Source organism: Notolepis coatsorum, assembly GCF_963971535.1.
Source record: "Notolepis coatsorum genome assembly, chromosome: 2".
Lineage (NCBI taxonomy): Eukaryota > Metazoa > Chordata > Actinopteri > Aulopiformes > Paralepididae > Notolepis > Notolepis coatsorum.
In genome coordinates this window covers 143,939,941-143,954,215 of record NC_140166.1, presented here as the reverse complement: position 1 = coordinate 143,954,215, position 14,275 = coordinate 143,939,941, and the positions used below count along the sequence as shown (strand labels likewise).

General features: G+C 47.2%; 1 protein-coding gene across 1 annotated transcript in view; it reads right to left on the bottom strand.

The window, feature by feature from the left end:
- The window catches only part of elovl4a (ELOVL fatty acid elongase 4a), a gene marked incomplete at both ends in the record, with an annotated part of 55,944 nt that overhangs the window by 773 nt on the left and 40,896 nt on the right, over positions 1 to 14,275 (bottom strand). The window contains one exon of the mRNA XM_084307852.1: positions 579 to 706. Within this exon, the coding sequence (XP_084163978.1) occupies positions 579 to 706 (128 nt within the window). The remainder of the gene's footprint in view (positions 1 to 578; positions 707 to 14,275) is intronic.

Below are 14,275 nucleotides of genomic sequence, written 5' to 3'. Positions count from 1 at the left end.
GATCTGTGTTGAGATATAATTTTGTCTTTGTACAGCTTGACTGGTTCAAAATGACCAGCTAGTATAATGTGTGTGTCTCTAGCAGAGACTCCAAAGTACCAAGGTTATCTTTCCAGCCAGCCAAAGCAATATCTTGTTGTTCCTGCCTACTGAGAACCCACTTTGTTTATACTTTCATCATCATATCTTCTGTTCTAATGTTACGTCTATTTCTGTGTATAATGGACGGTGTGAACAGACCTCTTGGTCACTCTGCTGGTCAGATTCAGTGTGTGAACACATGTTGTCTCTGACTGTAAACTGAACTTTCATTTTGTGGCCACAGATGAAATAAACTATGTTTCTATTTTTAATAACGACTCAGAATGATTTATACAAACGGCTCATCGTTTGTCCTTTAACATTTCCCATAACAGCAGTAAAAAAAACATACATAATAGGCAATACAATTAAATCTGAATTTAGAAATATGAGAAAAGTAAACAATATAATGAGCCCTGAATATAAAAACAACAGTATATACACACGGTGCAGGTGAGCGCCTGTACCCTAACTGAACACTAGGTGGAGCCTCTTACCATCTGGACGATGGTCAGATACTTCTTCCACCAGAGGTACTTCTGGATCTTGGGGCCGCAGGAAGCCAGACCATAATACAGGTACATCAGCACATGGATGGCTGCGTTCATATGAGCCCCGAAGAACGCTGCAGGAAGCAAGATTCATCAATTAATACATTAATCAATTAATCCTTCCGGGTGTACGATACAGTATATTTCATATCAGATGGAACTTTGAGAGAACAGAACATCCCAGTGATGGTGTAACAATGGCGACTGACCTATCTCAGACCCCGCCCTCTTTTCTTGATTCTCCAATAACAATAACTGTCGCCTTCGAGGGAAGTGATTGGAGGATCAAGAAGAGAGGGCGGGGTCTCAGACACGTTCCACTGTGAGAGCGTTCATTTTCTAAATCTGATGACTTTGATCTGATGGGTTTATCAGAGTGCTGTATCTTTTCTAAAACCTGAAAATAATAATACATAAATACAATTATAAATACTGGGTCGTTTGGATCTTTTCAGCACAAAAACAGTACTTTTGACAGCAAAGGATTATTGTAAGATACAACTTGATCATATTTAGAAAGCAAGAGATTAGAGAACATTATATCTTTGAAAGTGAAAGTGATAAGAATGGGCAGAAATATATCGGTAATAAGTAGGTGTTCAGAGTTTTTAACACCGCAACTGACCAAACAAGTGATTGAAACTACGATTTGGTCAGGGGCAAACAAGGGAGACTTGGGAAAGTTGCAGCTGGTTCAAAACAGAGCAGCTCGGCTTGCCCTAAGCTGTACATCACATTGTAATTAGGGATGTCCGATATTATCGGCCTACCGATATTATCGGCCTACCGATATTGGCATTAAAATGTGATATCGGAAATTATTTAATTAAATAATAATAATTATTTTTATTTATTTTGTATTTAAAATTTTTTTATTGGGTTTTACAGTACACAAGACAGGTTTTCATTGCCGTCAATTATTTTTTGTTAATTTTCTCCACAAGTGTACACCAGTATACCCACATATCCCCTCCCCCCTCCCCTTTTCTCTAATAATCAATGGTACCTCAAGATAACTCATACATAGATCAAAATAAGTGAAAAAAAAGAAGAAATATATAATAATAATATCGAAAATCAAGCTATCGAACCGTTAGCAATAGCAATCAGGGCTAACAGGCAGTTACATGGGATTCAAATCGGTAATAAAGATCACAGAATAGCCCTTTTTGCGGACGATGTCATTTTGTTCCTAAAAAACCTAGACACATATTGATTGATTGCACTGCTTGATATAATTGATCAGTTCTGTAGTATCTCCAGATATAAACTAAATGCCTCAAAATCCTCACTTATGCCGCTTAATGATAACGAGAGACAATCCGCTGACCAACAAGCATTTCCTTTCAAGCTCTCGAACAGTTTCACCTATCTGGGCATCAAAATAATACCACAAATAGAAAATACAGCATCAATAAATTATGAACCTATGATAGACTCAGTATTCAAATCCATAGAGAGATGGATGTTCCTGCCCATCTCTGTGATAGGGAGGATAAACATATTAAAGATGTCCATATTACCAAAGTTCTTATACCTATTTCAAAACATCCCTTTGGCACCACCGGTAGGAATGTTCGGAAAGATTGCATCTCTCATCTCAAAATGTATATGGCTGTTACGAGTGTGCTTCTTCGGCATGGTGAACCCAGGTAGCAGAGTGAATACGATGAGAGATGAGACAGGAGTCGACGTGGTGACGATACAGTGTTTTTCACAAGACAGGATACAATACACGACTGACAAACACAGGTAACATTTAACAATGAACCAGCAAGTGCATGCTGGCCCAGAACACTTCTTCTTCTTCTCCTTCTTCTTCTCCTTCTCCTTCTCCTTCTCCTTCTCCTTCTCCTTCTCCTTCTCCTTCTCCTTCTCCTTCTCCTTCTCCTTCTCCTTCTCCTTCTCCTTCTTCTTCTTCTTCTTCTTCTTCTTCTTCTTCTTCTTCGTTTGATTTATTGGCGGTTGGCACATCCTTCAGGGTGCATTACCGCCACCTCCTCTAGCTTGACACGGTCGTAACTTTACAATACCGCCATCTTCTGGCCCCCTTTACCTCCCACAATGTCCATTCTGCGTTCACCATCCTGAAGTGCAGCTAACGCTGCTTCCCCCTCAATTTTTCTTTCACCAAAGTACAAACAGAGAATTAAAAGTACTCCCGTAGTCTCGCGAGAGGTGCAGAAATGGGATCTGACGTCAGAAGAGACGATCCGGTCAGTGTTTCACCACACAGACTGGATTGTGTTCCGCGACACAGATAACATTAATGCCTACACGGAGACAGTGCTGGACTATGTTTGTACTAGGGTGAAAGAAACAATCCCCACTACCAAAATGAAAGTTTACCCAAATCAAAAACCCTGGGTAGACAAATCCGTCCGTGAAGCTCTGAGAGAGCGCACCAAAGCATACAATGATGGCCTAGTGGCAGGCAACATGAATGACCACAAGGTGGCGCGACACAACGTAAGGAGGACAGTGTCAGAGGCCAAACGGCGCTACAGGGATAAAATTGAACTCCAGTTTGAACAAGCTGACTCTAGAGCTATGTGGCAGGGGCTCAAAACGATGACAGACTACAAAGGCGCCTCCCTCAAACTGAACAGTGACATCTCCTTAGCAAACAACCTCAATACCTTCTATGCGAGGTTTGATGCTGGTAATAACAACACCAGCTCACAAGCCTCGGCAATGGGGGGGGGGGGGTCGGCTGCTGATGGAGGCGCAGTGTTCAGGGTAACAGAGCATGAGGTGAGGCGGACCTTTAAAAAAGTGAATATCAGGAAGGCAGCAGGTCCGGACGGCATCCCCGGCCGCGTCCTAAAAGTCTGTGCCGACCAACTGGCCCCAGTATTCACTGACATATTTAACCTGTCCTTAGAACAGGCTGTCATCCCCACCTGCCTGAAGAAGTCCACTATTATCCCTGTACCCAAAAAATCCAAGCCTGCTTGCCTCAACGACTACCGCCCTGTAGCTCTCACCTCCATAGCCATGAAGTGCTTTGAGAAGCTAGTAAAGGGCTACATCTGCTCCTCCCTCCCCATCAACATGGACCCCCTGCAATTTGCATACCGCCCCAACAGGTCCACGGAGGACGCCATATCCCATGTGCTGCACACAGCAGCATCACACCTGGACAAGAGGCAGGGGAACTATGTGAGAATGCTATTCATCGACTACAGCTCGGCATTCAATACCATAGTCCCCTCCATACTCATAGCCAAGCTCAGGGACCTGGGCTTGGGCTATGACCTCTGCCAGTGGGTCTTGGACTTCCTGACTGGCAGACCCCAGGTGGTGAGAGCAGGCAACTGCACCTCCTCATCCATCACCCTCAACATAGGGGCCCCCCAGGGCTGTGTTCTGAGTCCCCTCCTCTACTCCCTGTACACACACGACTGTGTGGCTCAGCGGAGTAGCAATACAATCGTCAAATTAGCTGACGACACAGTGGTGGTGGGCCTGATCTCTGCCAACGACGAGAGGGCCTACCTGGAAGAGGTCAAGGTCCTGGCGGGATGGTGCCAGGAAAACAGCCTCTCCCTGAACGTCAGCAAAACAAAGGAGATGATTGTGGACTTCAGGAGGTCGGGGGTCAAGGACTACAGCCCCCTCAGCATCGACGGGGCACCGGTTGAGAGAGTCAACAGCTTCAAGTACCTCGGAGCCTACATATCCGAGGACTTGACATGGACCACACACATTAACAGTGTGGTGAAGAAGGCACGACAACGCCTCTACTTCCTCAGGCGCCTAAGGAAGTTCCAAGTCAGCCAGAAGATCCTTAAGAACTTCTACTCATGTACAATAGAGAGCATCTTGACCGGCAACATCACCTCCTGGTTTGGGAATAGCACTGCAAAAGACCGAAGCAGACTACAAAGAGTGACACGTGCAGCCGAACGCACAATTGGAGGGGGGCTCCCCACCCTCCAGAACATTTACTACAAGCGTTGCAAGGGCAAGGCTAAGAGAATCATTAAAGACTCCAGTCACCCGAACAACTGCCTCTTTGAAATGCTGCGGTCAGGCAAGCGATACCGGAGTCTCAAGGCGAGCACAGAAAGACTCAGAAGTAGCTTCTATCCCCAGGCCATCAGGCTGCTAAACGAACAATGAATGAACACTACACAACAACAACCACCAAACGCACATAGCACACACATCCACACGCACACACTCACTTTAAACAAACACACTGTAGCACCCACTCCACACACTTTATAGCACACACCCACTTTAAACAAACACACTGTAGCACCCACTCCCCACACTTTATATTTATGGATGAAGGATTGCACTACAACTCGTACACCTTACTGTAAATTGTACCTAAAATTGTACCTCATCCCATTTCTGCTTTGCACTAGATAGTACTGTACATTAGTACACTACATAGTATTGTGTATTGTATATTATATGGTAACTCAGAACATTGTACATATGTCTATACCGAACACTGTGACCTCATTTTCTTCTTCTAAATTCATGCTATATTATGTTATTATGTTATTTGATACTATCTTGTCTAGCACAGTCTCTGGAGCGTAACAGTAAGAAGCATTTTGTATGAAAGTATTCTGTACTTCTGTATGACAACTATTAAAGAACTTGAACTTGAACTTGAACTTGACTGAGTCCCCCTCCGCGATACATGCTTCGCCTCCCGTGGCCTGACTCTGAACTACTCGCCCACACACACCCCCCTTCTCTAACTCTACTTGATCAGCCACCCACTTTAACTCCCTTATAACATCCTCCACTGTCAACCCCTCCATACCCAAGTGTCCCACTGCTGCTTGAACTACCAACTTGGTCCTATCTGTCCTACCACTAACCATTGCCGTTGTAATCACTACTCCTGCCACAAAGGCCACTATATCCAACTTCTCCCTCCACACCCTCCTCTTCTCCTCCTGTACTTCCTCTACTGTCAGATGCCCTTTCCTAAAACCCAGTTCCCTCTCTTGCTTTCCCTGATCCTCCTGCACTATCCTCACTGCCAACTGCCCTTCTCTAAACCCCTGTCCCTTGTCTTGCTGTCCCTGTCCTACCTTCCTAGCTGCCTCTGCATATGAAATCCTACCTTCCCTTCTCACCTGCTGGACCACTACCTCTCGTCTCATCGCCTCACAACCCCAATACCCTACACTATGCTTCCCACCACAACTACAACACCTCGGCTCCACTCCCTGTTCACACATGCTCCCCACTACATCTACCACATCTCTGCCCCTTCCTACACAACTTAGCTATATGTCCAAACTCCTGGCACCTGTAACACCTCAACGGTTTCGGCACAAACTCCCTAACCCTATATGCCAAAAACCCTAAAAATATCACCTTCGGACTAACCTCACCCTCAAACTGAATGACTACCGTCCCTGTCACCTCCTTCTCTGCCCCTCTCTTCATCCTTTCTACACTCTTAACTTTCCCATTACGTTCGTCCCTCCTCAACTCTCCCAACAGCTGCTCTTCACTAACTTTAATTGGAATACCACTAATCACCCCCTTGCACCCACCATCCCTTTTCTCCCCTACTATCACTACTCTACTGACATTCACCTGGCCAATGCTCTCTATTTCCCTTGCCTTCTCTACCTGCACTACATTTACACATCCTGTAAACAAGTTCCCATCGTCCAACACCCTTGCGTACCTTACCCTTCCTAACTCCAATTCAATGAGGTCAGACAACACACTCTGCCATATTTCCCCAACTCCGTCTCCTCCCTCAAATCGCACCACTACATTCGGCCCAGAACACTTAAATACAAACACTAATTAGACACAGAGGGTAATTACTAACAGGACACAGGTGTGGTAGACAGAACTAACAGAATACAGAGCACACAGGGGGAACAATAACAATTGTACAAACTGAGACAAACGAGACTAAAACATATTTACAAAACACAGACAGGGGAACACAAAACTAGCACAATGGAAACAACAATGACAACATAGACAAAGAACATAACAAATATAAATGGCAGATGAGAATGTTAACACTTTCCGTGCCACTCACGAGATATCTCGTGTTTTTTTATAGTTGGTTTTTAGCGATCTGAAATCATATTGCATCACTCGAGCCTACCCGAGTATAGCCGAGCGGCGCCGGGCGATCATTGTGGAAAAAAGCGCCCCCTGTCGTCTCCCAGATGACATAAGTGATTTTGGAATGGACTCAATGAAAATGAATGGGGAAAAAAATCCGGTACTCCACATTTTCCAGTCCACTGATCCAGCCGGGGTTACCACAGTTCATTCTGGAACCTCAGATCCCCGCTGATCATGGAGTTCTACTGTATCGCGTTGGATCCATACACGTATCGATTTTTTCGAATGGTGATCAGGAATTGGAATATACCAGTTGGATACCATCTGATGTCAGGTAAGGACTCTATGTTATCAGTGTTAGGATAATCAGAGTAAGTTTGATGAAGTTATAAGCTGTTTTGTGAAATGTCTTCTTTCGGTTTCACTGTAAAAGTCCATGAGGAAATCAACGGGGCGATTATCCGTGCGCGGCTCGAATGTGCTTGCGTGCACGTATAATATTGATCATCTAGCGTTTATTTGAAAACGATTCATAAAAAGGCAGACGAATATCAACGTTGTGGAATATTCCAGAAAAAGGCGATTTTAATAGAATGCTCCAGAATGGGCTGTTTTTTATCTGAAAACGGGTGCTTTTCTAAATGCTCTGAAACGGAAATGCCGCGATAAAAAAACAATATGCCTTGACAGCACTGACTGGAAAATAGTCTTTGATAATGCGATGGGCAGATTAGACACATAGCCATAATTTAAAACATAGATTAGGCGATATTAACGTTAACATTGGCGCCGATGGTGGCATTCAGCCGGTAAAAAGGAAAACCCGGCGTGGCGCTCAAAGTGTTAAGTAGGTGTGTGAGCTGATGCCAGATCTGCCACATCTGGCTCAGCCCACCGGTTGCCAATGTTATGTTGTGAAGGGTATTGAAGGGGGGTTGTGAGTGTCTGAGTCCTGGACCAACCGAACCGGGCGGAGGGTTGCCGGTTGGTCCCACAGGACCGGGGGAAGTGTTACATATGGCGTAAGAAGTGTCCAAGAGTCCGCCTATCTCTGTTGTACCTTCCATTTGATGCAGGGGGGTTGACGTGTCCTAACCTTCATTGGTATTATCTGGCTGCACAAGATAGGCGGACAGGGAGAACTGTAATGTTTTATTTTTTTAAGGGAGACCCTCCATCATGGATGGAAGCGGAAGCATACTCAGTGCAACTACCATTACATTTATACATGTATTCAACTGAGCCAAAATACTTAAGGAAACATACTACACACCCCATAGTGCTTAACATGATTAATGTATGGTATGAGGTAAAGAAATTTATGAAAATAACCAACTCCATGTCGCAATTCAGCCCTATTTGGGGAAACGTCTCATTTAAACCAGGCAAACTGGATGCTGGATTCAAACTATGGACAAAAGAAGGAATAAGTAAAATATCTGACCTTTACAAAGAGGGGGTCTTGATGTCTTTTGAGGAATTATCAATAAAATACAGCATCCCAAGGAAGCACTTTTTTAAATACTTGCAATTGAGAAGTTTCATTTCCTCTCAGCAAAACCATTCACTGGTAATTCCTACACTTTCATCCTTAGACAAGATTATCATCAAGAACTGCAATAGCAAAGGCTTGATATCACTGTTCTATAACTGGCTTGTATCTGGTTCAGAGGAGACGTCAATACCTAGACTGGAGGCATGGAGGCTGGACTTGGGAGAAGAGATCTCAAACGAGGACTGGAACAGAGCGTGCGAGGAGGCTCAGACACAGACAGCCAACACTAGCTTAAAAATACTTCAATACAAATGGCTGATGAGGACTTATATAACTCCTGTCAAACTGAATAAATATAACAGCAATACACCAGACAGTTGCTTTAAATGTACCGAGGCTCGGGGAACATTTATACACTGTATTTGGGAATGTGACAAAATCAAGAAGTTCTGGGGGGAGGTGGTGAATAAGCGGAGGCACGCCATTGAAGGTGTTGTAAAGATGTCATTTATTATTATTATATATCTTTACATTTATTTAACCTTTATTTACTTTTTTTTTTTTACAGTACTTTATTTGTCAGATCACATCTCTAAAGAAAAAACAAAATCAAGTTTCAAAAGACAATTGAAAAGGCATCTAGAAACCCAAAGACTGTAAGTTCTGTTCCGTTAGTGGCTCTGCTTGGCATCACACTGCACTCGCTCGCGTACGTGCACGCGCACTGAATAAACCACAAATGTACCTTTAATACCAGTATTAGTCTGACCACACCCCTCATCAGCTTACCTTCATAAGCAGGTGTGTGGTCACCTGCTCTCCTCCTTCTCGCTTTCACCACAAGGAATAAGTGCCTCGGTAGATCCCCACACTTGACACCATGATGGAAGAAATTGGATTAGGAACAGCTTTGGGAAACAAGGATACGTTGACATCATATCTTTATTTTCTCTCTCACTATTTTTCGAGAAAATACGGCGATATTGTCTTCGTACTGGAGTGTCTAGAAGATGATGATCATTCTAAAAACCCTCCACCGGTTTTTCGTATTGGGAGCACGCCGCTGCATGCTTCTCAACTGCAGTTCCTTGCTGTGTTTGTTGGGGTGAAACCTGTCAGGCCACAGCTGAACTGTCGGACATGCCGCTGTTGTGAGAAGCGGTGCGTTCCAGGTTGGGTGAGTAGTGTTTGCTGGCAGGCTCCACTTGTCTGTTAGTGCTATGGGGGCTACTTGACAATGTTTATGGAAACCGGCCCCAGGCTAGGGTCCTTTGTTCAGCCACCTAGGCGACAGGAGACCTTGGTCTGAAGACCATTATAGTTTTAACTAGTGGGCCGCGACCATTGACACTGGTGATCCCTGTGTGTTTTGGACGAGTGGATTCTCTCTGTCACCGTGTTAAGGCCCCATCTTTCATATCCAAATGAGAGTATTCCTTCACGAGGGGATATGTGCATGAATGTGCGGTAGCGGCAGATTCATGTTCAAAGTCAGCTACACAGGCCAGTTGGTATTGTGCTGATTCCGTCGGGTGTGGTAAAATCACCGTTGTGAAGCGGTGTTGACATCTTGTTTTCTCTTTTCTCTTAAAAAGTGAGGAGAGGTTCAGAACGGCGGCCTGTCTGGGTGAGTGTTATGTCATTGTTTACATGTTCATAGCTTGCGGTTAGCCAGTCAGCTGTTAACTGCTGCGTTAGCCTGCTGGATCGCTGCATGGCCTGCTTAGGTTGGGCCTACTATTAGCCAGTCAGCTGTTAGCTGCGGGGCTAGCATGTCGTGGTCGCTAGGTAACGTTAGCTTGCTGCTATAGGCCATGGCCTGGCGCGGGGTAGCTTAGCTTCTCGCGCGCCGCCGTGAGCTCGCTTCTGATCGCGTGCGTCGTTAGCTCGGTGTCTCGCGAGCAGAAGCAGTAGCACCCGAACGGTTGGAGCGGCCGTTAGCTTGATGCTATTCTGTTGAACGTGCTTTGATTTTAACATGTTTTACACTCTTGACCACGACGTCATCCTTGACAGGGGATGTTTCGTCGACCCTGCCCTGAGCCAGGACGGCAAGGTTGCATCAACAGGGGACTGTAGTGCGGGTTGGGGCGGTGACGCTGCCCAGTTCGGACAACACAGGAGCGGCTGTGTTCCTACGGTGTCTGTGACTGCACTTCGCTGATCTGCGTTCCGGGTAGGAACGGGGTTGACCAGACCTCATAACACGTCTTCTGGTTTTACTTTGCTAAATGTATTGTGAATAACGGTGTTTTTCCCAAAACGTGTGTTGCTACAATGCATTTAGGATACGTTGCGGGTTATGTGTGAGCTGTTTTTGTCACTGGCAGTTAGCTTCTCCGTGCAAATCGGGATGTAATGATCTGGTTGTTGTGTGAGAAACATCATGGTGTTTATATGTACCGTGTACTCACAACTAAGGTAACTAACCTATGAAGCTATGCTTGGTGACAAGTGAGTAAAAGAATGTTCTTTCTCAGACTGTGATGACAATGAACAGTGTGTTCACATATTAACAGGTTTTCCTGTTTTAACTGGCCGTATTGAGGGTAAAATAGGAGGATTGTGTTTCCCCCCCGGTTCCCTGGGGACTTTTTCATCAGACATGTTGTGCATTAATTGTGTCTTTTGTGTGGTAGGGATACGATGTAACTCTTAGCTTGATTGCTGAGGTTGTGCTAAATCTGCTGGAGAAACTTATTTCCTAAAGGGAAATTGGTTTGGTTGCTGTCATGTGTGCTTAGCAAGGCCTGTGGTCGATACTAATCAAGAATGATGTATTCTCTCATTGTGAAAAAAACGGCGTTCCTCTGTTGAGTGTTTTTGCCATTTTTTGTAGGTGATGATGGGTTGTGTGTGTCATGTGACCTACAACTGGGTTGTACTGGCCACAGAAGCACATGTGTATGTTGGACCGGGGTTCTTAGAGCCCTCTCTATTCTGTGTTTTTCCTTAGTAAAAATCAGATAGCAGGTTAGCTCATGCGCTGTGTGGAGCTGTGAAACGCTTCATAGAGCTGACTATGACTGTGTCATATTCTCTTTTTGTCGTTACATCGTATCATGGGTGTGGGGTCGTAAAGGGGTGAACTGGTAACCTTTCCTCTCCCCATTGTTCTGACGGTCAGGGGTACACCCCCTGTCCTTCAAGGTTCCCGTCACGTGGCGGTTCGGCACGTTACGGGGGGGGGGGGGGGGGGGGGGGGGGGAGGGAGTTCCTGGTCCCACGGCCTGGTATATTGGGCGTGTGCACCGCAGGAATTCCCCCGCCATAGAGTACGTCACCGTGCGCGTCTCTGTTGGTAGGACTTCCGTGTGCTGTTCAGGTCCATGTGATGGATCTGTTTTCAGGGGGGGTGGTCAGGGCTCCTCCTCACCAAGCGCCTATTCAGGCCTTCTGTGAGTTCGGACTCCTTCTTCCATGTGAGGAAGCCTCCATCAGAGTACAGAGCCTTCCTCCTCAGATTGTCAAAGTGAGTGGACCCTCTAGAAGGGTCCTTTTCTATTGTATGTATATTCGATTCTATTCGTTTATTGAGTGTGTATGGGTTCAGTGCCTCTTCCCCGGAGGCCCTAAAACCAGTTTTTTACATGGCTCAAGGTGCAATATATTCTTTTCAATCTGTACAGCTCGCGTGGGAAGTCTCTCTGGGGATCCCCGTCTCTTTCCTATGGGAGGGTGGTGGGATGTAAAAATGTGAAATTTTTTTACCCCGGCTGTGTAGACTGGGATACATACTGTTGATGCTTCCTTCTTTCTATTCCAGAAGTGTTGGAGTTAGGGAGTGTCACACCCCTCTTGTCGTTCCCCTGGGCGCCTTGGGGATTCAATGACAGGTCTAAATAGCCTGTTCATTGATGGGGGTGTGTCCCGACGCACGTATAGTGCTAGCTCGCTGTAAACAGGCGATTGACTGGCACGCCTTGGTTGCTTGTGGTTGAAACAGCGTTTTTATAAAGCAACTGAGATGGGGGTTTTTCCTCTTCCGACGACCACATCCCATGACCTGGGTGGGTTGTCGACGGATTCTCGTTCATGTCTGGGGGATGATGACAGGATGGATCTGAACATATGTGGTGGGGTCTCACGCCCTTGGGGTGGGCCACCAGGCGCGGTTCGTCCGAACGTCTGGGTGGCGCCTTCTTTTCATGTTAAGATCAACACGCATATCTGCCCTTCTCCTGGAGTAGGCATGTCGGCGTGGTTAGGGCACGGGACTGGTTCTGGTCACGCTGGTCCAGATCAGTTGAACCCGTTGTCCGCCGGGGATGCAGATCTGCTGTTCTGGTACCCTGAGGGACTTGGGCTTTTTTCAGGGGGAAAAATGCCAGGTCGGTCTGGGTGTCACAGGGTTAAGCGCTATGGAGACCCTGGTTGGGTATGTTTTTACTCAGCACTGTCGTCATGGCTTACAGCCATGCCATTCTGTACGCGCTCGATCTCGTCGGATCTCGGCCGCTACACAGGTTGGTCCTGGTTAGTACTTGGTTGGGAGACCGCCTGGGAATACCAAGTACGGTGTGCTTAGGGGCTGGTTCTCCATTATTTTTCGCTCCTCTCTCACGCATGGCGAAGAGGGGCCTGTGGGGGTGGTTTTTTTACCTCCTCTGGTGACCCTGTGCTTCCCGTACCGCCAGGCCCGGTCCGAAGTGATGTTTGCGACCCGTAGGCCTGGGTTAACCCTTTTTGGAAACTGAAACACTTGTACTGCGGTATAGCCGGTGTATACCCGCAGGTGTGTTTTGGAGTTTTTTCTTGAGGGGTTATAGGAACAACCACCGCATTGGGTAACACCGAGGTGGTTGATTCCCTGGTGTGTTGGTGCAGTGTCAACTCCCGGGTTCACCGTTTGAGGGTGCCCCTGCACGTTCATGACGTCTGCCAATCGTGTCAGCCTTCTCTGCCTCGACCCCTCTGGCTGGGGGTTTTTAAATGGAGGCTTGGTCATGCAACAACGCCAGCATACGCCCCTTCCGCCGGGGCAGCTGTGTTCAGCTGTCCCCTCTGGCGCCTGTCTCGTCCGCAGTCTCCAGGCTAGGGTTAACAGCCTGTTGCCTGGTTTTTCCCCGGTGCGCTGCCTGCTTCCGTTGGTTAACCTTTTTTGTGTGCTTACGGCCATGTTGACTGTCTGTTCTGCAGGGTCAGTGTGCCAGGCGGTGTACTGTTGGGGGGACGGGGCCCGCTCGGCTTGCGGCCATACCGACCTGAACACGCCCGATCTCGTCCGATCTCGGAAGCTAAGCAGGTTCTGGCCTGGTTAGTACTTGGTTGGGATACCGCCTGGGATTACCAGGTGCAGTAACTGGGGGGCCTTTGTCCGAATACGCTGGCGATGTGGGGGGCGGGGCACTACGTGCCCACCTGGTGGGGTCTTGATGCTGGCATCATGGACTTCTCCGGGCCCCCATTCCAGGGAGTCCAGTCCTTTTGGTGGGTCTGGGTCTTCCTTCGCGCTCCGCTGCTACGGCCTTGCCACGGGGTTGGGTTTGCCCTTGACCCCGTGATTCTGGGGGCAGTAACGAGGTTGTTCCTCCGTTCGTTCCCGGGTGGCATGCGGGTTGTGCGTGTGTGTAGTCGTGGGGTCAAGCCACGGTCTGCTCACCCTGTGCGTTAAGTTGCTTGAGTGCCTCTTCGCACGGTCGGGTCCGTCGCCTTCCCGTGAAGCCCCTAATAGGGGGGATGCCCTCCATTAGGGGGGGTCGGGGGGGCTCGGCCCTCCCTGTTCTGATGGTTTTGGGGGGCTGTCAGCGGGGTGTATTTGTCAGCCAGCGGCTCCGCTTGGCCTCCCATTGTGCAGTGTGATGCCAAGCAGAGCCACTAACGGAACAGAACGATAGGTTATGACTATAACCAAGTTCTGTCAGTTAGTGGTGACGCTTGGCATCAGACGGCCGCTGCAGCCCTTGACCTCACCTTGTGGTGAAAGCTTGGGAAGGAGGAGAGCAGGTGACCACACACCTGCTTATGAAGGTAAGCTGATGAGGGGTGTGGTCAGACTAATACTGGTATTAAAGGTACATTTGTGGTTTATTCAGTGCGCGTGCACGTACGCGAGCGAGTGCAGTGTGATGCCAAGCGT